This window comes from Drosophila innubila, chromosome X, assembly GCF_004354385.1.
Source record: "Drosophila innubila isolate TH190305 chromosome X, UK_Dinn_1.0, whole genome shotgun sequence".
Classification (NCBI taxonomy): domain Eukaryota; kingdom Metazoa; phylum Arthropoda; class Insecta; order Diptera; family Drosophilidae; genus Drosophila; species Drosophila innubila.
The window spans coordinates 23,689,413-23,711,963 of NC_047626.1; the positions used below are offsets into that span (position 1 = coordinate 23,689,413).

A 22,551-nucleotide genomic window follows, 5' to 3' on the forward strand; every position below is an offset into this window, starting at 1 on the left:
TTATCATCATCTCTATCTAAAAAGGCGTGCCATCATCGGTCGCTGGTAGTCGTAACCCTCAGCAGGAGGAACAAGTGGTGCTGCTACATTTGGTGGCATTGCTGCATCCAAGGCACCCACCACTGATTGCACTGGTGCCACAAAGGGGGCGGCATGTTCTGTATTGCCACCAAGCTCATCGTACTGTGTTTGTATCTCACGTTGGGCAGCAGCTGCCTCCTCGTTGGTCTTGTAGCGGATGAAAAAGATCTCTGGCTTGGCGGGCGTCTCTTGTTGCTTCGATGTTTGAATATCCTGTGCCTCTAGCTCCTGTTGTTTGCGGCTTAATACGTAGATAACAGTGCGCTCCTCTTGGGGCGCCAACTCAGCTGTATATTTGATTGCCTCGCTTTGGGCAGTTGGGGCACGTATAAAGATGACGCGATAGTTGCGTGTGGCACGTCCAATCACTAGATGTTTGTTGCGCGGTTGCACGTCCTGTACATCCTCTGCCGCCGAGACGCTGAAGAACTGTTTTGTGATAATCGGTGGTTGGGGCGATGGTGCAGCACTTTCACTTGCCACCGGTGGCAGATAATAACGCGACGGCGACGCGAACTGGGCCTGACTGAGGCCAAGCGTTGCGAGCAGGACGACGGCTACCACTACGTTCAACATGCTGCTTGTGTCTGCCACAAATGTGTGATGGAAGCATGGAGAGTGCTGTGCCATTTTTATACCGAAGAACATTATTTTTGCACACACATTTGCGTTGGTCCAATTAGCATGGAAAACAAAAGACTTAGGCAACAAACTTACCACACATTAATTGTCCGTTTTATGTGGCCCCTTCCCCAAACGGAAACAAGGCAATACACACAACATTGTTACCACATCGTTTACTCTTCAGATCTTGAGATAAACTTTTGTGTCATAATCTAAAGATAATGCCAATGCTTTCAATTTTATATTCAAGCATAGAAACAAAATGTGTATAATTGGATTTTTATTTTAGATTTAGCTTGATGATATTTTATTATTTTAAGTAATTAGATTAGTTAATGTCATGATAATTAATTAATTTTTTTTATAACTATTGGTTAACTATCGCCCAAAAATTGTTTGATTTGTTTGTGCCTTTTATCGGAAGTTTGTTCGTGAAATTATTAGTTCTGCTTGGGGAATTCAAACAATTTTACAAAACTATCGAAGAACTAAAGTTTAGTGCTACTTGGCTTAAAATTATTCTAGCTGAATTTATCCTTTAGATATAGTTTTTAATAGAGCAACTATCGTCACGTTGCTTATGCCCTGTAGCTACATTTGTTAATTAGATCTCGTTATGGATTTGTGGCTCATTTTAGTAGGCTCATTTATCATTTATCGCCGTCCACATCTGTGGGCCCATTGTCTAACTTATGCGGCATCATTCAACGCCCTCGCACGTTTTTGACTAATGAGTTGCGCTTAGCTCTGATCTAATCTGCGCTTTTGGAACTGCTCAATTCACAGCCTTTGCATTTTGCCCAAGTTTTAAATAATTTTCTTACCATTTTTTTAATCGTTGTTGTTATTGTTGCGTTGGGTTGCGCAGCCTCGTGGCTGATTAGTAGATTAATTCGCTTGGCTTGGCTGCGTTGTCAACAAGTCGGAGACAATTAAAATATCAAGCATACCTTTTTTTTTCTTTATTTCTTTTTTTGAGAATTCAACGACTATCGAAGCGGCTTGACATCGATTTCGATATCAGGTCGATTCAGGTCTCAATGCGCATCAATTAGCATAAATTGACGCGTTATTCCCACACTTTCATGTCGCATTTGGCAAAATGGTACAACTAATTTGATTTATCATCATTTTTATTGAGAAAAATTGTTGCTATCAATTGCCTATAAAAAGGTTTACATCTTCACTTCTAACTGCGAAGGTTGTCTTACATAAATTAAGCCAACAATGAATTTAAGTCACTTTAATTTAGTGATGTAAAAATACATCGCAAAATCATCAACTCGATTTTCACAGATGCGATTTTCAACTGCATCAACTTGATTATTTTTTTGACAATCAATCGAGTTTTTTAAATCGATTTTCGTGAAAAATGGCAAACTAACCTCTTATTTGGTTCTACATCACAGTCATTTTTCCATAGTTTCCCCTTGACCCTTTTTCAAAAGCTTTAAACTGTCATAACTTTGTCAAGTCTTAATCGATTTCATTGCGGAATGTCAATTTTATCATTATTTGATTTCAAATCAAAATTGGAAAATTCAATTACTTTCTATTACTGTCCGTTTTTTACAAAAAAATAAGTGTTTTGGGAAAACTCGATATACTATATGTCAGGTTTTTGTCTTTTCTTCTTTTCATATCATTTCTGACATTTTCTTACACTATCTCACTTTTCCTCTCAATTTTGTCTTCTTTTTTTTTTTCATTTGTCGTAAATGTACCTCCTGTCTGTTAAATATTCGTAATTATATCCTGTCCTCTTTTTCTTTTATTATGCCAACGTTAATGAATTCTTTCAATCACCTTATTAACTGCATAATTATGTATTTCTGTTTGTTTTTATGTTTCCTCCTTTATCCTCATCTTCTTCGTCTTTGGTCTTCACTCTTCACTCTTGTCTCTCTTTAGTTCATATTTTGTCATGCAGCGTCAGTTTAACGATCGCTTGAAGAAAAGATGCGCTGTTTGATTCAATTATAATTAAATTTGATGAGCTTATTTTGATTTCTCACTTCATTTAAGCTAATTTCGATCTTTTTCAGGCGCCGGGCGCTTTGTTGAGTGTCGAATTTTTGGACACATTTGAATTGATTTGAATTTTGGTTGTGTGCATTTTGATTTTGGGCCCAGTTTCGGACTCGGACCATTTTTTATTTTATTTTATTTTTTTTTATCTTTATTGGGTTTTTGCTTGATTTGAGCAACATTTCAATTTATTTATGGCATTTTTATTAATTTTTTAAATGGCATTTTATAGCGCGGAAACTACGCGACCTTATACCTTATTATACTAGAAGAAGAAGTCTCAACGTTGCGTACTTTTTAAATATACAGTTTATTTTTTATTATTAACAAAAAAAAAAACAATAACAAAAAATTTGAACAAAAAAATATTTCGGTGCTTAAAACTAAACAACACAACAAGAGTCGATAGACGGATTGGATTGAGGGGATCAGGAGCAGGAGGAGGAGCAGGATCAGGATCAGGTGCAGGTGCAGGTGAGGAGATTGATTGGTTAAGGAGTCTACCTATCGTTCTCTTAATGATTGAGTCCACTGGGCAGATATTGGGCACTTGGAGGATGACCTGCAGGACGATTGATCTGACGATAGTTGTAGCTGCCATCGGGATTGAGGCCATCGAGGCTACCAATGACTGAGGTGATTGGAGCATTGTTATCCTCCTGGAACTCATTGGTGCCACCGAGCTTATCGTATTGTCCCTGGATCTCCTTCTGTGCCTGAGTCGCCTCATCGTCGGTCTTGTATTTGATGAAGAAGACCTCCGGCTTGCTGGGCTGTGTTGGAGCTGGGGTCGCAATATCGCCAGCATCGAGATCGTTATCCTTCTTGCTCAGCACATAGATGACCGTCTTCTCCTCCTGTGGTGCAAACTCAGCCGAATATTTCACATTGGCATTATCACCAGCTGGCGCCTTGATGAACACAACACGATAATTCTTTTGTGCCCTGCCCAGCACAAGATGCTTCACCTTGCCGTCATTGCTGTGATCCTCGGGGGCAGAGACCAAATAGAATTTCTTATTGATTATCGGGGCTTGTGTGGTGCTTGCCGGTGGCAAATATTTATCACCGCCACGATGTGACAGTGGCAATTGGCCAACAAGCTGACTCTGGCCGGGATTGCCTAGACCAATTCCTCCGACGAGTAAATCTCCAGCCTGCGGTTGCTCATAGCCATATTGAGGACGTGCCTGGGCCAAAACGAACAACGTGGCAATGGCCAACAAGATTTGAGTTGATATTAACTGCATGCTGAGTAGATTAATCCTTGCTATGATTATCCTGATTTAATATATATCCCGATATATATTTATATGAATCGATCGTTGAATGTCGCGTCGCGTCCGTTTGGCGTTTGGAGTTTGAGTTGTGGATACGTTTTTGGATTGGATCGCTTTGGGGCAATGGTTGCATTTCTTGTCGCTCCACTTGACTTATATATGCGATTTGTTTCCCCCTCTGCTGGCAGCGCGGTCGACGTCAGTTGATTTGTTGTTGTAATTTATGTAAATCGACCACAAAACGTCGTTGCTCTCTCAACAGCATTCAGCTTTCAAGCGATACCACATTCAAGATTCGAGCAGTCGAACATTCATGAATCAAGATTCATAGGCTCAACGTGACCTAAAATTTATTCAAATCTACCAATGCACAAATGTATCTGACAGATGCGTCAGCTGATGGACTGTACGTGTATATGTATAATACATATATGAATATATATATATTTTTTTTTTGGGGCGTGGCTAATTCTTAAACGCGTAGCCATGGTTTACATTTTAAATCTAAAGCTCAATAAAAGTTGGTTGTTGTTGCTGTTGTTGCTATGTATCTTTGTATCTTTTTGCCAGCTTTGACATTGAACTTGACTGTTGCTTTGGCCTCACCAACAAAAACACAAACTATCTATACATTATAGATGTATATTCATCAAGTATAGCTACCCGCATATATATTGTACATAATGCTGTCTAATATATTGAAATACACAAAAATTGGCAACATTTGTAGGCTTGTTGACGGCTTTAATGCATCTCATTAAACGGCACCTTTAGGCCTCCAGTTCACGAGTTTCACGAAAACTTGTTTGCTTTGGGTTTTTCTTTGGGCCCCAGTTGATCAAATTTGATCAAAACTGATCGAGTTGATCGATTAACTTGCAAATTTGCAAATAGTTAAAGATGATTTCATACAGCGACAAACTGAATGACAAAATCTGATTGAATATTAATTAAATGTTGTCTTACATAAAAGCATAAGTTAAATATAAATTATCAACTGAAATATGTTAAAAGCTTTTACTTATACTATATTAGAGTCACACTTTGATTAAGTAAAATGAACTGATTAAGTATTATATCTTTGGAATCTACTAACATCCAAAATTATTATCCATGTCCCATACAATAAATATTTAATATTATCAATTTGAGCTAATACTTTTTTACCAATAAAAAACCATTTTAAAAACTATTTCGATTTTTATACCTGTTACTTAAAAAATAAGTGTGTATTGTGTTCGTTGAAAGATATTTAGATTTCCACTTCTATATCTATTTTATATTGGTCAGGTTTGTAGTTATTATAATTATTTTACCACAGAAATAGTTACAAATTAAATTCATGATCAATGTGATCACATCCTTTGAATATATTGATAAATAAACTATATGTTGATAACTAAAAATATTCAAGAGATGAAAAGTAAATCAATTAATAGTTAATTACAGTGTGCTGAGTAATTTCTTTAACGTATAGATAAGTAAAGCCAACACTTATGTAGTTTCCTGATTAAACCAATTTCGTCTGCTAATATTGCATAATCCAAATATGATTATTATGATTGTAAATTGTTTGATTTGGATTTCCCATGGCAACAACAATGCTTTCACAGTTTGGTGGCCTCCTAAACCACTCAGCAACAACAATAACAATAACAATGAGATCAATAAATATAGCTGATGAGTCAGTTTTTGGATGCCTTAGCGAATGCATACACCCAAAATGCGACACATTCACCTGAAGGCGCTTGGAGGTCGCCACAAAAGAGCACCATATAAAATCATAAAACATAATTTGTCCAAATGTGGAAGCATTTTGTATCTATAGATATTTGTATTATGAATATATATAGATATCGATTAGCATATTGTGCTGTCATCGGGTGAATCGATTTATGAGCTCACTCACTTCGATCGCTGTTTTCAACCGATCGATGTCGATCGTTTATTGACAAGGTATTCCCTGGGAAATGCATTATTTAAGAAAATTTATATCAACTGATCTTGTTATTCAGTTATGAGATGTGGTTCTTAGTTGATTCACAAGTGATCCTTATAACTGATCATTAATTTTAATTACTTTGGCAGGTTTAGTATGAAGTGATCGTAAGTTGATTAATCATTTCTTCTGTTAAAGAAGTACTGATAAACTTCACCAGCTATTAAATATATGTACATAATTGATGAAAGGAGGATCAGACAAACAACCTAAATCCAATCAATCACCGAATGATCATAATTACTGATCGTTTTACTGAACTACTTATTTAAATAAGAGATGACAATTGATTGATCATTTCTACCTGAACGATCAGCTGATCTATTATACTTATTCAATTTTTAAATGTTATCTATTAATCACCTTTGGAAAAGGAGGATCGCTTTGTGGGGTCGTTCAACAAAAAACAGCTTATTGAAACAACTGATCGTTTAGCTGATCTGCTAATTCAGTTATTAGCAGCTCGCTGCTGAATTGAAAGCGAACAAAACGATAATTATCAATTAGGCATTCCATATCGAATATCCATATCTATATCAATAATTTTCATATCTAAATCCCCCACTTCGCCCTTCTCAAGACACATACAATTTGAAAATTTATGTAAGTTTTTATGAACGTTGACAGTAAAAACCGAGGGACAAATGTTTTCGGAATCGTTTCGACTCCACACGGAGATCGTATCATTTATTTAGTAGGTGTGATTATCTTTATGCAAAGATCAACAAAATCTATTAATATGCAGATGCTCAAATCGATAGCAGAAAATGCAGACACGAAAAATACCGCTGCATACCAAATACGAATATACCAAAGAAATACTAGATACCTGGTATCATCATCATTATCATTGACAGCATTGTAATACATACATGCATGGATCATAAATTTGTTGCTGGCGCCCGGCTTTTAAAGGCGCTTTAACGCGAGGCGTGGCAACGTCCACTTTATAAGATAATTATACAATATATACTTATATAGTATATGCATATATGTATTTCTATATATTTTTTTAATACTTTCTGGTCTTTTAATGCGTTGCATTGGCGCGAATTGACCTTGCAGCACTCCATAAGTCTCTCCGATTTGATTTTGATTTCGATTTGAGATTGTGTTTTTTTTCTCTTTTTCTTTTTTTCTTTTTATATTTTTTTTTTTTATATTTCTTGTTGTTTTTTTAAGACGCTAATTTATTTGCCATCGTTTTTGGTAGCTTGGTTGTCGCTTCGACTGTTGTTGTTGTCGTTGTTGTAGTTCCAACAATTATGAAGAGCTTGCCAAATAGTTGACTCGATTGGGCGGCTAGAGGAGAGGAGAAGTGCGGTGGGGGCTTTACATTTTTGACGCCTGCTTGTGCAAGGCACCAAGTTTTCGTCCAATCGCAATGCTCGATTTAAATTGACATTTGAATACAACATAACAGTCAACTGTTCTTTCAATTGCACTTTCAATCACTGTTCGACTTTTAACTTGTTGTATCACTGCAGTTCACTTTGTTGATTCAAATTGATATTCAACTGTAACTTTTTGCTTTTTAACTAGGTTTTTAGTGATACTTTCAATCACAGTTGCACTTTAAATTTGACATTCAATTTGATATTAAATTTGGTTTTTCTCAATTTTTCAACTCGCAAATTAAGTTGATTGAATTGAAAAACTACTTTCCATGGTCGCCAATTCATTTTTGACACTTTCAATTAACTTTATAAGTATTTTTTGTATGTTTTTTGAATGCCTTAAGAAATGCTTAATTTTTATTAAAAAAAAAATTGTTGAAAAAAAAATGAGTTTAGAAAAGTATCGCAAAAGTTACATAAACAAATTCCAGAAAAAACAATCGCCATCGATTGATTATTCAATTAGAAGCATTGGTCGAGTGTGGTTGTGGTGGTTGCGTGTGGTGGTGGTGTTGTTGGTGTATGGACAAAGGATACAACAGGATGCAGGCTTAGTACTTGACCGAACGGATGGGCTTGGCGGGCAGATAAGTTGTCTGGATGACATTGTTGCCTCCTCCGATGTGAGCAGTTTGAGTATTGCTGCTGCTGCCGGTGACATCGATCTGGAGATTGCTGCCGCCATTGGAGCCAATGGAGCTGGTTTCAACAACTGGAACACCGCCAGTGCCAACAATGTTGATGCCGCCGGTGGCATCAGAGAGAACGCCAGAGGAGCCATTGTCGCCCAGGCTATTGATGACCGAGGAGACGGGAACAATGCCCTCATCGCTGGTCTGAGAGCTGCCACCAAGAGCATCATAGTTGGCTAAGAGATGGAGCAGAAATTCAAGTAGATGTTGAGATCATTCCTTGGAGCAACTTACCCTGAATGGTCTGCTGGGCGTGAGCCGCCTCCTCGGGTGTCTTGTACTTGATGAAGTACACCTCGGGCTTGTTGTTAACTGGACGCTGTGTGACAACCTCGGCGCTGACATCGAGAGCATTCGACTTCTTGGACAGCACATAGACGGCGGTCTTCTCCTCAACTGGTGCCACATTGGCAATAATCTTGGCCTTGCTCGTGGTCGAGGCTGGAGCATTGATGAACACGACACGATAGTTCTTTTGTGGTCTGCCCACATTCACATAGCGCACAATTTGTTGCTCATCATGATCCTCGGGTGCGGTGTGCAGATAGAAGTGCTTGGTTACCTGAGCGGGCTGGAAGTTGGCCAGATGACTGATGTAGGCTTCCTGTTCCTTGTAATTGATTTCAGGTCCTGGATGGATGCCAGTCAGTCCAATGATGTCGCTGGCACCAGTTGAGTAGCTGCCACCAGTTGAGTAGCTGCCACCATTTGAGTAGCTGCCACCATTTGAGTAGCTGCCAGTGTTGCCACCTGTTGTGGCATAGGTAACTCCACTCTCTCCATTGAAGCCGGCATTGCCCGTGTTGTAGCTCAATTGACCGACAGTTGGAGCACTATTAAAATATGTGGTGCCCGATGCCGTCGGCTGATAGGAGGTGCTTGTGGTAATCTGGGGCGTTGTCACCACGCCACCAGTGACAATGTTCTCATTCTGGCCAACCTCATAGCGATAGGCTTGACGGCTGAGATCAGGACGCGCCGATGCCCAACTGTTGCAGCCAAGCACTGCCAAACAGGCCAAAAACTGTAAACATAAGATTCAGTTCACACACTCATCTCTAAATTTCAATTCAATTTCTTTACTTACCACAAACTTATTCATGCTGAGATTGAAAATTCGTTAGCGTGAATATTTTTTGCTTGGGAGGAAGCTTTGCTCTGGAGCTGCTGCACTGGATTGATGCCTCGATTCGGGGCAGCGTTCAGTTTTTATACCTTGCCTTTAATTAAAGTTAATTAAAGTGCTCGCATTGATTTGCAATCAATTGTTAAAATATTATACGTATAGAGATATAAAACTATAACATCAGTAAATCCGGCTAGCACGGATCAATTTTAAGTTTTCTCGATTTGCACACGCTAATTAATACCACAAACACAGCTGACACAATCAATTCCCCCCAACAATACAGCTTAAAATGCCGACCATCAGCTGCCTGATGACACTTGGCTACATTTTACAGTTCCACAACCATAATAAGTAGTTTCGGAATACCCCAAAAACTCAACTCCGTCCAACTCTCATTACTGTGTCTATGTCCCTACACTTCCTTATCTCATTTTAATGCTGAGTGAATTGCCTCAACTTGTTCATTAAAAATCAATTGTACCTATTTGTAACTATTATAATAAATACCTTTAAATCTTAAAGTTTTGAAGTGGTATAGAAAAATTGAATTGAAGTATCGAAAATAGAAGTGAGTCTGTCTTTTAGGACTTCATTTCTTTCAGTGCCTCAAAGTAATTAAAGTTATCAAATGTCGTCTTTTTATTATAGATTACACTTTCTTTTCCTTGTATCATAAATCATATTTGACCATTATTTTTCTAATATTTATTCCTCACAAATCGATCCTTTTTGCCTATCTTCTTTTTTAAAATTTAGTTTTTATAAAATTCTCTTTCATCATAGGTATATCATTATTTTTTTTAAATTTAATTTATTTTTTATACTTATATTCAAAATCATATTTTGCTATACATTTTTTCTGATCTCTGTGCGTTCTTCTTCTATATTCCTGTTTTTTTTCTATATACATTTTATACAATCTACATCAGTTCTGTTCCCAACTTTTTTTATTATCTTATACATTTTTTCTTTAACTTTTTTATTAATTTTTTTTACTATATTTTAAATCTAGCGATTTTTCTTACTTTTCCTGTTGTTTTAAAATATTCAAGTTATGATTCTATTTTTAATTCATCATAAATGCTCTCTACGTTTTTCTGCATTTTTCTCAAGTTTTTAAATTTTGCCCCGGTTTTTTTTGAAAATTGTGTGTTTTTTTTAACGTTAAAATTCTTAACAAGTTTTCATTACTTTATTTAGAGTATTAACTTATCGGTTTTAGCCCATATTATGCTTTGTTTATGACTGCAATACGGTTGTCGCTCCGAAATTTCCAAGACGTTGCAGGCAAACATTTTAGCGCCTTTAATTGGTATAAAATCAATCGGGAGATAGCGATAGAAGCAGATAGAGATACAGATACATTTATAGATACAGATACAAGTATGCATCTGGGGTGCTGTCATAAATTTATTTATTTTTCGGTTTTTGCCAAAAAATAAAAAAAACAATAACAATATTAATTTGATGCCTCTGCGCTTCTGGGGAATTTCATTAGCGTCCCCCGATGTTGCCACTAAGGAGCGAGGGGCGTCAGAGGCGTTGGAAGTCTGGGTCTGGGTCATTCCCCGGCATACCGGATTATTGGATTACCGCATGATATTCGTATTTGATGAATTTATTATTTGTATTCTTCTTTTAACTTTATTTTTTCTATTTTTTTTCCAGGTGGTTGGCAGGCACTTTCGGCCACGAATCGTTTACAGAATTGGGATTACAAGACCGCACTGAAGCATCTTCAGGTGAAGTTCGGCATCTTTCCGTATTATCGTATAAGCGTTGAGAACAGCTATACGATACCCTATGATTACATTATCACCCTGGATGAGGGTGAATTGGGTTTGCCAGACAAGTATTTCTACGGCCCGGATGCCGACATGGAAGTGGTTAATGGCTATAAGCTGCTGCTGCGTGACTTTGCCATCAATATGGGTAATTCTGTGGATCAATAACTGCAATAGAACTTTCTATGAAACTCTCCTATTTTCATCCTGAATTTTAGGCATGGTTGCTAGGGATGCGAATATCTTTGCGGATGACATTTTCCACTACGAACAACGCATTGTCAATCACATTGAGGCCGCTAAGGGATCTGGAGGAGATCGTCAGCTGAATAAACTGATTCGCTTAGCCGAACTCAAGAGCATTGCGCCATCGGTAAGACATTCCAATGCAGTCATTCTTCCCGCTTTTCCTGTTCCCTTAATCTATGCAAACACGTTTCTAATCAAGTCACTTTATCTGTTCAACTTGACAATTTATTTTATTTTATTTATTGTGAAATGTTCTCAAATCAAATATATATTTGAACTGGTTTCTAACGGTGTTTTGTGCTCTTGCCAAGGTCAACAGAGGTCTTAGTCAGATAGGGAAATGGTTAGGAGTTGATTTGAGAGCAGATATAGAAAGATCGAACAAATGAAAAACACTTTTCTAGTATTAAATTTCTAATGAAAAATGGATAGAAGTTCGCTTAAAACTTTTTCAACGCAAAGTTCAATTTCACATTTTATTTTGCAAAAAAAAAATACTTTTGTTTTTTATATATTTTTCCTTTTTTTTTTTATCAAAATTGCTTATGGTTCATAGAACATATTTATAGAAGATAGGATGAACGGAAAATGAAAGATGATCAACAGTTTTTTACTCCTCAATAGAAGGTACTCATATTCTACTTGTAAGCAGAAACAAATAACTTTCTATTTGAATATATTATATATTGAAGTATATTAATGTGGGAAAGTTAAATAGAAATTGATTTGAATTGATTTTAGGATTAGCAAAAATACTCTCGATATTTTGTCAACTGCAAATAAATGAAAGTTGGAGAAAACAGCTCCAAGAAAATGATGTTGATTTTGCAAGTAGGAGATACTTTTTTTAGTATTCAACTGTTCTCTAATCCGATTGCACTTTCTCTTGGCCAGCTGTACATTATGGATTCGCTGCAGGGGATCTTCCCCAAAACACACATCACAGAGGACACCGAGGTGTTGGTGCGCGATGTCGAGGTCTTCCACGAGCTCTCTACGCTGGTCTCCACATCGGACAAAAAGTGAGTGAACCATTCGAAATATATATACCAGTATATGTGATATTAAATAATGGACAACTTTTTCAATTCACAGACCCATCAATAACTTTATCGTTTGGTCATTGGCTCGTCAAATGCTGCCGCATCTCTCGAAGGAATATCGCACTCTAGCCGAGCACTTTGATCATGCCATCTACGGACGCACAGCGAGCTATCCACGCTGGCTCTTCTGCAGCAAAGTGGTGCGAGATTGGGTGCCATTTGCGGTGGATGCACTGCAGCAACAGCAGCCGCACAACAAGCAACAATTTGAGGCTGGCACACAGATTCATAGCGAAGATCCAAATGCTGTCAATAAAACCATTGGCAATGAAAAGTTCCTGCAATTGATGTTCTACAGTTTGCGTAATCAGCTGCAGGATTCATTGGAGCAGGCCAACTGGTTGGAGCCGACAGCCCGACAATTTCTGCACAAGAAGCTGGCCGAGATGCGTCTGCAGTTTGGCATACCCAATGAGGTGCTCGATCAGCCCGATTATATAAGCAACTACTACAACGATCTCTTGCTGACCAATATCAATTTTGTGGAGCATCTGGAGTCCATTTGGACATTTCGACGATCTCGCATGGAGGATAAACTGAAAACGTTGGGCATGCTGGATGTGTGAGTATAGAAATATATGTATATGAATTCTACATTGTTGTTCAGACTGCAATAATTGTAGAGAAGTCATCTTTTATAACCAAGAACATAAATTAAATAAATTCCAACTCACTCTAGTATTTAATGGCAAAGCTAGATCTTTAAACACAAATAAAAATAAATAAACATCTGAGAGCTCTAGAGTGCTCGAATGTGGAACAAGTCGACAACTTATTTAATTACCCTATTTAAATAATACTTCTATTTTTTTTCTTTAGCATTGTGTCCGAGATGTACACAAGGGATCATCCACAGCCTATTGCCTACTCCAATAAGCTAAATATGCTGCTCATCTCACGTGTCTTGGTCAACAACAATTACTACGACTATCGATACCCTGTGTAAGTATTCTCTCTCTCTCTCTCTCTCTATCTTTTTCTAGAATTGACAACTTTTATAACAAATAAGTTTGTTTACTTTGAATTAAACTAGAAGCTTTCCTAAATTCTCTTAATTATAATATTTTTTTTTATTGAATTTAATTTAATCAAAATTTAAATTTATTTTATATTTATTATTTATATTTGATTGAATTTAAAGGGTTGACATATTTTATTGTATAAGATGAGTGCTTACTATAGTATTTTTAATTAAAAACGCTTTTCTTCACTTCTTTTAAAGGGCTGTGAACTTTGCTCGCATTGGCACTGACATTTTGGAGACTTTGATCAAGAACTTGTCCATATTTTTGCTGCAATTCAATGCCCAGGGCACGGATATAAGCGATGCCGTGCCAGAGATTGAGTATGCGCAGCCGGATGTCAATTGTCTGTCCGCCGGACAGCCGCCACATTTGGCATACGAGTTGCGACAAATGTCGCAGGAGGCATTGAAGAGCTTCCATGTGACGTTGAGTGCGGCACGAACGGCGGCACGAGCGCTTAGCAGCTTTGTGAGTGCCATCGATGCTGGGAATGCGATCCAGGGAGCGGGTATCGATCAGGTGGTGACCTATGAGGCATTGGGATTGACACGGCGACTGCGTGTGCCCGGACTGCGTTCCTTCAATGAGAACGAGCTGTTTACACTCGCCTACATGCAACAACATTGCAGCACAACGATTGCGGACAAGGATTATGCACGCATCAAGCCGCACGTGGAGCGACAGTTGGCCGAACGTTATCTGTGAGTGTCATTTATTATTAATCAAAGCTTAAGTAATTAATCTCTCCTCTCCCTCTCATTCACGCTCGCTCTCTTTCGTTGTGGTGCAGCTTTAATGCCACCTGGCAGCACATTCAGTTTCTGCCACGCTCAACGGATTGCGCCGCCTCGGAGGTCAGCTGCTCCAATTTGCTGTGAGGCAACAACAGGCAACTTGCCATAAAAACGACTCTGTGTACAATTCCTTAGTTCGGCCACATATTTATTGTACTTTTTTTACACCCACCCCCCACACACACACACACGCAACATAAATCGCGCTAAACAAAAAAAACTTAGATTGTAATTAAACTATATGATTAGTTGATATTTAATAATTTAGCTCTAGTTTTGACCACATTCGCAATACAAATGCGACAAGCCACTGTTGACATCACACACACACACACCAACACCCACACACACACAGATACAATTAATACTGTGTTTATAATTATATAAAATAGGCATATTTGAAATTTACGACTATCTGTTGTCGAATGTACAAGTAACTAATTAACTACAATTAACATGCTTAAGTATGCCTAAATCGACAACATATACATATATTCCATAGTTCTATAGCGCGTAATCTATAGTTTTAGTTAGTTGCTAAGTTCCTGTATAAATTGAATTTAATAACTATGATGCGTTCTTCAGAGAAAACCTATTAAAAACGAAAAGACGAATTTTTCACTTGAAACCGAATTTACAAAATTTGTTGTCTACTTTTGGGCGGGTCAGAAAAAAAACAGCGATTCCATAAATTTAAGTAAAACTGAATAGAATTCTATCAGGTGTGTTCCAGAAATCCCTAGAGATTTTTAAGAGAAATGTTTTTGAAAACAACCATTCAAAATGTTGGTGTTTTTAGAGATTTCATATATTCGAACATATTTTTAATGCATTTTTATGCAATGTAAAGATATTTTAAACCAATTTAATTAATCACGTGTGCTCTACAAATTTATAGCTGCACTAAAGCAACCCAAAAGCAATTGTTGGTGTTCCTGAAAACAAGAAACCATTGCTGATTTTGTTTACTATTTGAACTTAATTTTAGAAAAAGTTTGAGGAAGATTAATAACAGCTTCTCGCTTCGATATTCCTCGCTGTTAAAAAAAGGGTTGCCATATTTTAGGCGACGATATATTTAAAAAAGTTTAATGTAAATTTTGGAGGTATCTCAAAATATGAAACATTTTGTAGATTTACAAAATTTGTCCATTAAGGTTGTCCATTTGTCAAAAAAGTTGGAGAAAATAATAAATGATGACTGACTGTCCATTTTAGAAATTAGAGTATCTCATAAATTATGACTGACTGTCCATTTTAGAAATTAGAGCATCTTAAAGTCGCAATTCTTACACTTGTTGTAAATAAATATATATTTTTATTTGATTTTTGTTTTATAATTTGTGCTATGGTCAGTTCGAAATGGTGATGTGGTTCCAGTTGATGGTGTACTTGTAATTTGTTCGTACTCTTTTATTGAATTTAAGTTGCCCTTGGGTGCGGGCATATGGATGGGGAATGTTGCGCTCATCGTTATCGTTGTTGGGGAAAAGGAATGGTATTTAATTTGTTGGCTTTGTAATGCTCGCCTCGTTGTCCACAAATTCCTTGATGTAGCCCGCAATGCTGCGACGCAGTTCCTCGTCTGTTTTCGTCGTCAATTCCTCGCTGAGTTTGTTGGCAATGCTGTAATATATAGTAAATAAATTAGTTGGAGAAAATGGAAAGCGTATGAAAAGCTTGATTACTTGGCATACAGTTTCCAGGGTGTGTCGCAGTTGGGATTGTTGTAAAGGCTGCTGCGTCGACATTGCTCCCGGAACTGTTGACGTTGCACGAGTAATTCCATGAGATCTTCCGGCATGGCTGCTTGAGCAGCTGTGGGGCGTGGCGTCACATCATCATCATCATCATCATCCCCATTTTCATTTGCATCTTTGTTCAGTTCCCCCTTCTCCTCTTCTTGTTCAACCTCCTCAATAACAGTCAGTCTTTTGCTATATTCAATTTGCTTGGGCAACTGTGTCAACTGTGGCAACTGTTTGGCCTCCTCTTGCACTTTCTTGGCCTGCTTTGTCATCTTCTTGGGCACCTGCTTCTTCAGCCGCTTCATCTCCTGGAGACGATGTCGTTCTCGACACTCACTCACCTGTTGCTTCTGCCGATCTAGTTCCCGGCGCTCATCCAACGCCCTCTCTTGGCGTGTCCTTTGCTCTGGAGTTATTGGCGTCTGTTGACTGCGATGCAGCTCAGATTCTATAAAGTCCAGCACATGTTTCTCATCCTTGAGCTCGTCCTCGAGTGGCTTCGAGAGAAAGAAATTGCCATCGGGAGCTCGCAAGATTTTTACCTCTTTATAACGCAAGTCGTCCGGTGGAAGCTGTTGATACAGCTTCTGACGTTCCTTTAGGTAGCGATGTCCCGCCCAGAAGTGCTTACAGTACGGTGAATCTCCGGGCTTCAGCGCCAACGGCCTGGACAGGGAAAGGGATTGATCAACATTAAAATTGACGCTAATAAATCAAAACTGACAACACACACACACAGAAAAGCCGGCTTATTGCATCAGCCTCGCAAGCCGATAACGTCATAGTATTACCTCCCCTTAAACCCTCCTTCTCGGACTCCTCTGGAGTCGAAGCGGAATTCATTGGGTTTCATATGGTCTGTCGACACGCAATTCCCAGCCAGTTCTCTGCACACCCCTCTCTTAAGAAGTCTCAAGGCCAATGTCAAAAATAGCAAAGTGTTTGAATACCCTTCAATTGCGCATGTGGGGTCATTTGGCAGTTCAAAACAATTTGTTTAGCTTCAATTTACAGAGCAAAATTAAATAATTGCTAATGTCAGCAATTACAGTCTTACCTAACCATTAAGTTCTTGAGTGAGATCCCATTTTGGATAGTTAAAGTGAAAATCGAGAAAGAGAAATAAGTAGATTTGTTTTAGCAACGAAGTTTGACTGTAAAATTCTTGCGAACCGAATAAGAACTAAAATTCAATTAAAAAAATTATTTAAAAAAATTTAAAATAATATTATTTTCAATGCTAGATTATTTGAAAGAGTTATTATAATTCCGAAAAAATACCTTTTTTATTTGATATACGAACTGAATCGAACGAAACTATTGTACTTAAATTTACTTGAAAAAAAAAAAAACAACTTACAGAGACGATCGTTATAGCGAAGTTCAAGTGTAGCATAAATTATGGATAATATATAATATATATATTTATATTTATATGTCTTTCCGTGTCAAGTTCTCAGTTGTCAATAAAATTGATCTAATGTCCAAGTAAAGTCAAGCTTCTTATAAAAGAAGGGATTGTTTTGCCAAGGACAAAAATGTTTATCAGGAGTGCTCCAGAAATATAATCCAACCAAATCTTTAATTTTTTTTTCTTTACAGTTCATAATTTATTTTTAATTGTATTTGTATTTTTAATCTTTAACTTAATTTTTATACTTGGTAATTTTTTCTTTGCCGACTGCTTTTAGTCGTGCATAAATAAATAAATAAATAAATAAATAAAAAAAAACTAATGCATTTTTGATTGTTTGGCTTATATTTTTAAAAAACCCTTGTATATATATTTTTTATTTTTTAAAATATTTGCACCCAATAGATTAAAAAAAAAAAAAAGAACATGTGAATTTTGTTTTTTGTCAAAATAAAATTAACATACTGTAAAAGGATATTTTTATGATTTTTAAGAAAAACTTGTATTTCTCTTACATGAAACTTTAGCATGTTGTGAAAGTCGATAAACTTTCCTAGCTATCCGTAGCTAAGTGTATGTTGCCTCTACTCGGATCTGGGTTATCAGGGTTAAGGTTGCTATGTTAATCATCATCTGTGCTCCCCACCTGTTCCCTTTTCCCTCTTCCCCCTCCAGCTGGGCAAATAACATGACACAATCAAAGTGGGAAAATGAAAATGGAAACAGCAAAGACAAAATAACTAAGAAAGAAGAGGAAAACATTCAAAGAGCTTCATTAATAAAACACCGCAAGTTGTGAGTTTGGGGCGATGAGGCAAGCTGTGTGGCAAGTTCTTTCCACAAAACTGTTCTTAGGTTTTTTTTTTTTTTTGGTATTTAGGTTTTTTTTTTGTTTTGGGGCGACGCGCAAATTTATTGATCAAACAAATAAAGCGCAGCAACTAAAAAGAGAAAGAGAATTATGACAAAGCCAAGGTATAGTCATCAAGTTTCCAACTCGAACCTCAACACAATCCCAATTCCCAAAGCCCAGAACGTTGCTCGTTATCGTCAGCAGCAAAAAGGGCAAAGGGGCAAAGGGGAAGGGGAACTGAAAATGGTAGTGAAAGGGAAGGGAAAGGGGGGAAACGTCTCATACTCTCATCCAACTATTTTTTCTGAATGTGCAAAATTTTATCTCAAAAAAAAAAAATTAAAAAAAATATCAACGTGAATTTCAATTGCAAACAGTTGTCGATTATTTGGTCGTAATATTTGATTAGAAGAATTCCTCATATCAGGCGAGCGCAACTGCAAAAACAGTTGCCAAATAGCTCAGGTTGAGTTCAGGTGCTAACGACAGGGAGGGTGCTAAAGGAGAGGAACCAATTTATACTCTCTCTCTCTATAACTACATACTTATTGCTTATTTTTATGTGAGCATATAATCCGATAAGAGAAATTGCGGTTTTGGGGCGCCCCAATTTGGGCGCCAACGTCTTTATTTGAAGATCTTGCTGAGTAAAGAACTTGAAATCAAGATTATACAATCATCTTCAAAAACTTTGAGAAATTATCTCTAAAGAGTTATCTACTTAGAAAATTTCACAAAACAAAAACACAATTTTAGGCATCTTCTACATTTTAAGCGAACCATTTTGAGCACCATTAAACAAATAGCAATTCTCAACTTGTTCAACTTAAGGCGAGTTTCGAAACCTATCCCAAGTAAAAAGTTAATAAATTCCGAAGCATATGTGGAACGCTTGTAACTTGTCAAATGTTAATGTGACGTTAACAGCTTGACAGCGTTAACAGCATGATGTTAACATAAACAAGTCTGTATAATTAAAATGTTACTTAAGTTAAAAAAAAAAACGTGTCTTTAGACTTAAATTATAAATTATGAGCTTTAGTGATTAACTGGCGTTCGACTTGCAGATACTCTACAAAGATTGCTGAGTGAAATTTTAAAATTTATGTTAATTTAAAAATTATGTTTTATGTAATTTGATTTGTACAACTAATTTATAACTTTAACTCAAGGTGGGAATGACTATTTATAGGGTATTCCCATTCCTTATCAATATGACGCGCTAAGTCGATTTACTCATTTCCTTCTGTCTGTCCGTCTATCTTCAACTGTCCGGCAAGTTAAAAAGTTGAAGTACAAAACATAAAGCCCATGTTGATGAAGAGTGATACCGGATAACTGATAACACAGATAAGTTATAAAATACGACTAGTGTAGTTACAGTTCAAGTAGCAAATATAATATATAGTTTTTAGAATTTAAAAAAAATGTAAACAAATAATTATATAAACAAAATCATAAATACACATTCAAAAATAAATAGAATACTTGTTTTCAGATAATTAAACTTCTTAAAAATAAGAACATTTAAAATCGAAGAATTTAAAAAAAATTTAAACCAATAATTATATAAACAACATCATAAATACACATTAAAAAATAAATAACTGTTTTCAGATAATTAAACTTTTTTAAATTACAAAATTTAAAATCGAAACTTTATATTCTTCATCTATCAAATGATTTTTTTTTTGCAAAAATTGGTAAAAATAGGAAGAAAATTTAAAATCTCACAAAATTTTGTCATTCCATTTTTTTTTTAATTTAATGTAATTTTTGTATTTTAAAGGGTAATAAAATTACTTGACATACTGTATGCATAGTTTTTAGATTTTAGGGTCAAGCGCAACTTTAAATTGAAAGACCAAGACAAAGGATTAAGGTTAAAGGCATCTGAACAGCAGCAATGTGTGGGTGAGTGTGTGTGTGTAGAGTTGTGTGCAGAGGTAGCTGCTGCTGGTAGTAAATATACATACATATGTACATATGTACTTCTAATCGCAACGCAGGGCGACAAACAAAAACAAAGACAACAACAGCAAAGACATTGACAGTTAACTGTTTGCTGTTGTTGTTGTTGCTGCTATTTTTGTTTGTTGTTGCCGTATTTGCAAACGCGAGCGAGCTTGGAGTCGCCGTTGGGTGAGTAACTCCACCAGGCAGCGCAGTCAGCGCTGTCGATGGCGTCAGCAGCGCATTGGCAGCTGACTGGAGCAACAACACGACGTGCATGTGTGTGTGCGTGTGTGTGTGTGTGTTGTGTGGGAGAGTGAGAGTACGATTGCTAGCGAAGCGAGGGCAAAGCCAAAAAGGCTAAAGAGAGAGCGCGTTCGCTCTCACTCAGAGCGACGATGACATCATTTGCACACACAAAACGACGACGCTGACTGCGTTGATGACAGCGACGTTGACTGCGTTTCTAACCGTTTGATTTGTTGCTGTTGTTGTTGTTGTGTAGAGTACTTACAGCATCTGGAGTGTTAGACGCATTGCATCCCTGGACGGATCACCGGCATCGCTGACCTCGCTGCGCAATATGTTGACGATCTCCTGGTCATGCTGCTCTGCCCGCGACAGCAGCTCGAGCAGCGCTCGACGCTTCTCCGGCGTTAGCAGTTGTGGATTCTGTGTGAGAGGGACGAAGGTGGCCGCTGTGGCAGTCGCAGTCGCCGCTGCAGTCGCTGTCGCTGTATTGGTCAACGTGGTGGCAACTGCTGTTGTTGTTGTGGCAGCAACAGTTGATTGCAGCTGCTCATAGTTGTTGCTTTTGTTGTTGCGCGCACTGCTCAGCGGCGTCACCGTCGGCACCGGCGGCGGATGCTCCATTTGCCTGCGCACTGTGCGCGCTGCCGCCGGCTTGCGTCGCCGTGGCGCTGACGTCGACGTCGGCATTGGCATTGGCATTGGTGTTGTTGTTGGCGTTATGTCCACTTCGGAGCCTCGCTCAATGCGCGTGAGCAGCAACTCGAGCTGCTCGTGCGCCGCTGCCATCGGCCTGGCCATTGGACGCGGCGTGTCCAGCCGATGCCTCAGTCCGCGGTGACGCACAGGTGCCGCTGCTGCTGGTTGCAGCACTGGGGGTGGGGGTAGTGTGGCATGCCCCGTTGACCGACCCGAGCAAGTGCGTCCAAAGGCCACACGTGACAAAGTCAGTGGGGATTCCCGTTGCCGTATCCGTTCCCGCTCTCGCTCTCGCTCCCTTTCCCGCTCCCTGCGATTGTTGTTGCTGCTGCTGCTCTTGCGGCTCTGTCGACTTGGTGGCACCACCGCCACAGCGGACGTAGGCGTCTTGCTGGCGATCTTGCTTCTGGTGGCGCCACCTATGGCACGTTCCTGACGCGACAACTTGCCGCGCTGCAATGTGTGTGATTGTTGTTGTGGCTGTTGTTGTTGTTGCTGTTGTTGTGGTTGTTGTTGCTGTTGTTGAGCAGCGCTGCTGCGACGCCTGCGCGCGCTGCCCTCCAGCCGCAGCTCTGTCAGCAACTTGACGTCCATTTTCTGCTGCTGCTGCTGGCGTCGACGTCTCTGCTCGCTGTTTGCTATTTTGCCGCTGACTCGTTTCGGTTTCGGTTTCAGTTTCTTGGTCGACGCTCGCCGGTTCGGTTCGGTTTATGGTATAACGGTATAAAGGTCTAGCGGTGTAACGGTATCAGAGTTAATCAGCTTAACGGTAGTTTAACGGTTTAACGGTTCGCGGTTCGCCCCTTGATTTGATTTTTGTCTTTCTTTGTTTTTCGATCAATTTTTCAACTGAAATTTGTACGAACAGCAATGTAATTGTTACAATTTATTATTATTTACATATGTTCATATATTATTTTTGTATATATATTTTTTTTTTTGTGAGATGTTCTTATTGTTGTTGCTGTCATATGTGCTTATTCGTTATGTTGTGTCAGTGTGTGTGTGTGTGTATTTTGTTTTGACTTTGACTTTTGAGTTGCCGCCTCACTTGTTGTTATTGCTGACTGTCAACCTCTTCTCACCTTTTTCCTCTTCCGCTCACTCTTCACCCTTAGTGTCCACAGACTGCGCTTAACTAGGTTGCCCTCCAGTGAAACTTTGTTGTTGTTGTTGCTCTGACGAAAACAGTAGCTCGACTATTGCGAGGGCTGCTCGTTAAGTTACACTCTTCTTTTATCGTGTAATGAATTGCTAATTATTCACTCAATTATCAAAACAGTCAAGCTTCGATATTGTAAAGTATTTCTATCTTAAGTACAGTAATACTTCTCTATAGTCAATTTTAATTTGTTTCTCAAAATATGATTTATTGTAGATTATTGTATATATAAAATAATACATATTGAAGCCATCTGTAGTTCAGAAATAGTTTCTAGAATGCAAATAA

The 22,551-nt window shown here is 38.1% G+C and overlaps 5 protein-coding genes across 7 annotated transcripts in view; 1 reads left to right on the plus strand and 4 right to left on the minus strand.

Moving 5' to 3' along the window:
• Positions 1 to 14,818, plus strand: part of LOC117794319 (protein gone early) — a 30,904-nt gene extending 16,086 nt beyond the window's left edge. For both annotated transcript variants that reach the window (XM_034634926.1, XM_034634927.1), the window contains exons 5-11: positions 10,899 to 11,162; positions 11,233 to 11,387; positions 12,158 to 12,285; positions 12,359 to 12,928; positions 13,186 to 13,308; positions 13,589 to 14,092; positions 14,182 to 14,818. In XM_034634926.1, coding sequence (XP_034490817.1) covers positions 10,899 to 11,162; positions 11,233 to 11,387; positions 12,158 to 12,285; positions 12,359 to 12,928; positions 13,186 to 13,308; positions 13,589 to 14,092; positions 14,182 to 14,269 — 1,832 coding nt within the window. In that variant the 3' untranslated portion in view covers positions 14,270 to 14,818. The remainder of the gene's footprint in view (positions 1 to 10,898; positions 11,163 to 11,232; positions 11,388 to 12,157; positions 12,286 to 12,358; positions 12,929 to 13,185; positions 13,309 to 13,588; positions 14,093 to 14,181) is intronic.
• Positions 13 to 657, minus strand: LOC117784218. Its single transcript, XM_034621893.1, has one exon. The coding sequence runs from the start codon at positions 655 to 657 to the stop codon at positions 13 to 15; it is 645 nt and encodes a 214-aa protein (XP_034477784.1).
• On the minus strand, positions 3,077 to 4,062 carry LOC117794322. The gene has a single exon (XM_034634931.1). The coding sequence runs from the start codon at positions 3,981 to 3,983 to the stop codon at positions 3,249 to 3,251; it is 735 nt and encodes a 244-aa protein (XP_034490822.1). The 5' UTR covers positions 3,984 to 4,062; the 3' UTR covers positions 3,077 to 3,248.
• Positions 7,493 to 21,739, minus strand: LOC117794320 (AF4/FMR2 family member lilli). 2 transcript variants are annotated; one of them, XM_034634929.1, is made up of 3 exons: positions 20,668 to 21,739; positions 15,963 to 16,599; positions 7,493 to 7,503 (listed from the first exon to the last, which is right to left on the minus strand). In XM_034634929.1, the coding sequence occupies exons 1-3, from the start codon at positions 21,693 to 21,695 to the stop codon at positions 7,501 to 7,503; spliced, it is 1,668 nt and encodes a 555-aa protein (XP_034490820.1). In that variant the 5' UTR covers positions 21,696 to 21,739; the 3' UTR covers positions 7,493 to 7,500. The 2 variants fall into 2 exon arrangements, with proteins under 2 accessions (XP_034490820.1, XP_034490819.1); XM_034634928.1 differs by lacking the exon at positions 7,493 to 7,503 and adding an exon at positions 15,487 to 15,811 and having other exon boundaries at positions 15,874 to 16,599.
• On the minus strand, positions 7,745 to 9,269 carry LOC117794321. The gene is made up of 3 exons (XM_034634930.1): positions 9,189 to 9,269; positions 8,336 to 9,125; positions 7,745 to 8,277 (listed from the first exon to the last, which is right to left on the minus strand). Exons 1-3 carry the CDS (start codon positions 9,201 to 9,203, stop codon positions 7,961 to 7,963), a joined length of 1,122 nt encoding a protein of 373 aa, XP_034490821.1. The 5' UTR covers positions 9,204 to 9,269; the 3' UTR covers positions 7,745 to 7,960.
• Positions 21,740 to 22,551: the final 812 nt, after the last annotated feature.

Coding starts and splice junctions, on each gene's coding strand:
- LOC117784218 (XM_034621893.1), bottom strand. CDS start 657: ATGTTGAACGTAGTGGTAGCCGTCGTCCTGCTCGCAACGCTTGGCCTC.
- LOC117794322 (XM_034634931.1), bottom strand. CDS start 3,983: ATGCAGTTAATATCAACTCAAATCTTGTTGGCCATTGCCACGTTGTTC.
- LOC117794321 (XM_034634930.1), bottom strand. Junction 8,278..8,335: donor CGCCCAGCAGACCATTCAGG/GTAAGTTGCTCC, acceptor TCCATCTCTTAG/CCAACTATGATGCTCTTGGT.
- LOC117794320 (XM_034634928.1), bottom strand. CDS start 21,695: ATGGACGTCAAGTTGCTGACAGAGCTGCGGCTGGAGGGCAGCGCGCGC. Junction 16,600..20,667: donor CGTCTAACACTCCAGATGCT/GTAAGTACTCTA, acceptor TTCCCTGTCCAG/GCCGTTGGCGCTGAAGCCCG. Junction 15,812..15,873: donor CCCTGGAAACTGTATGCCAA/GTAATCAAGCTT, acceptor TATATATTACAG/CATTGCCAACAAACTCAGCG.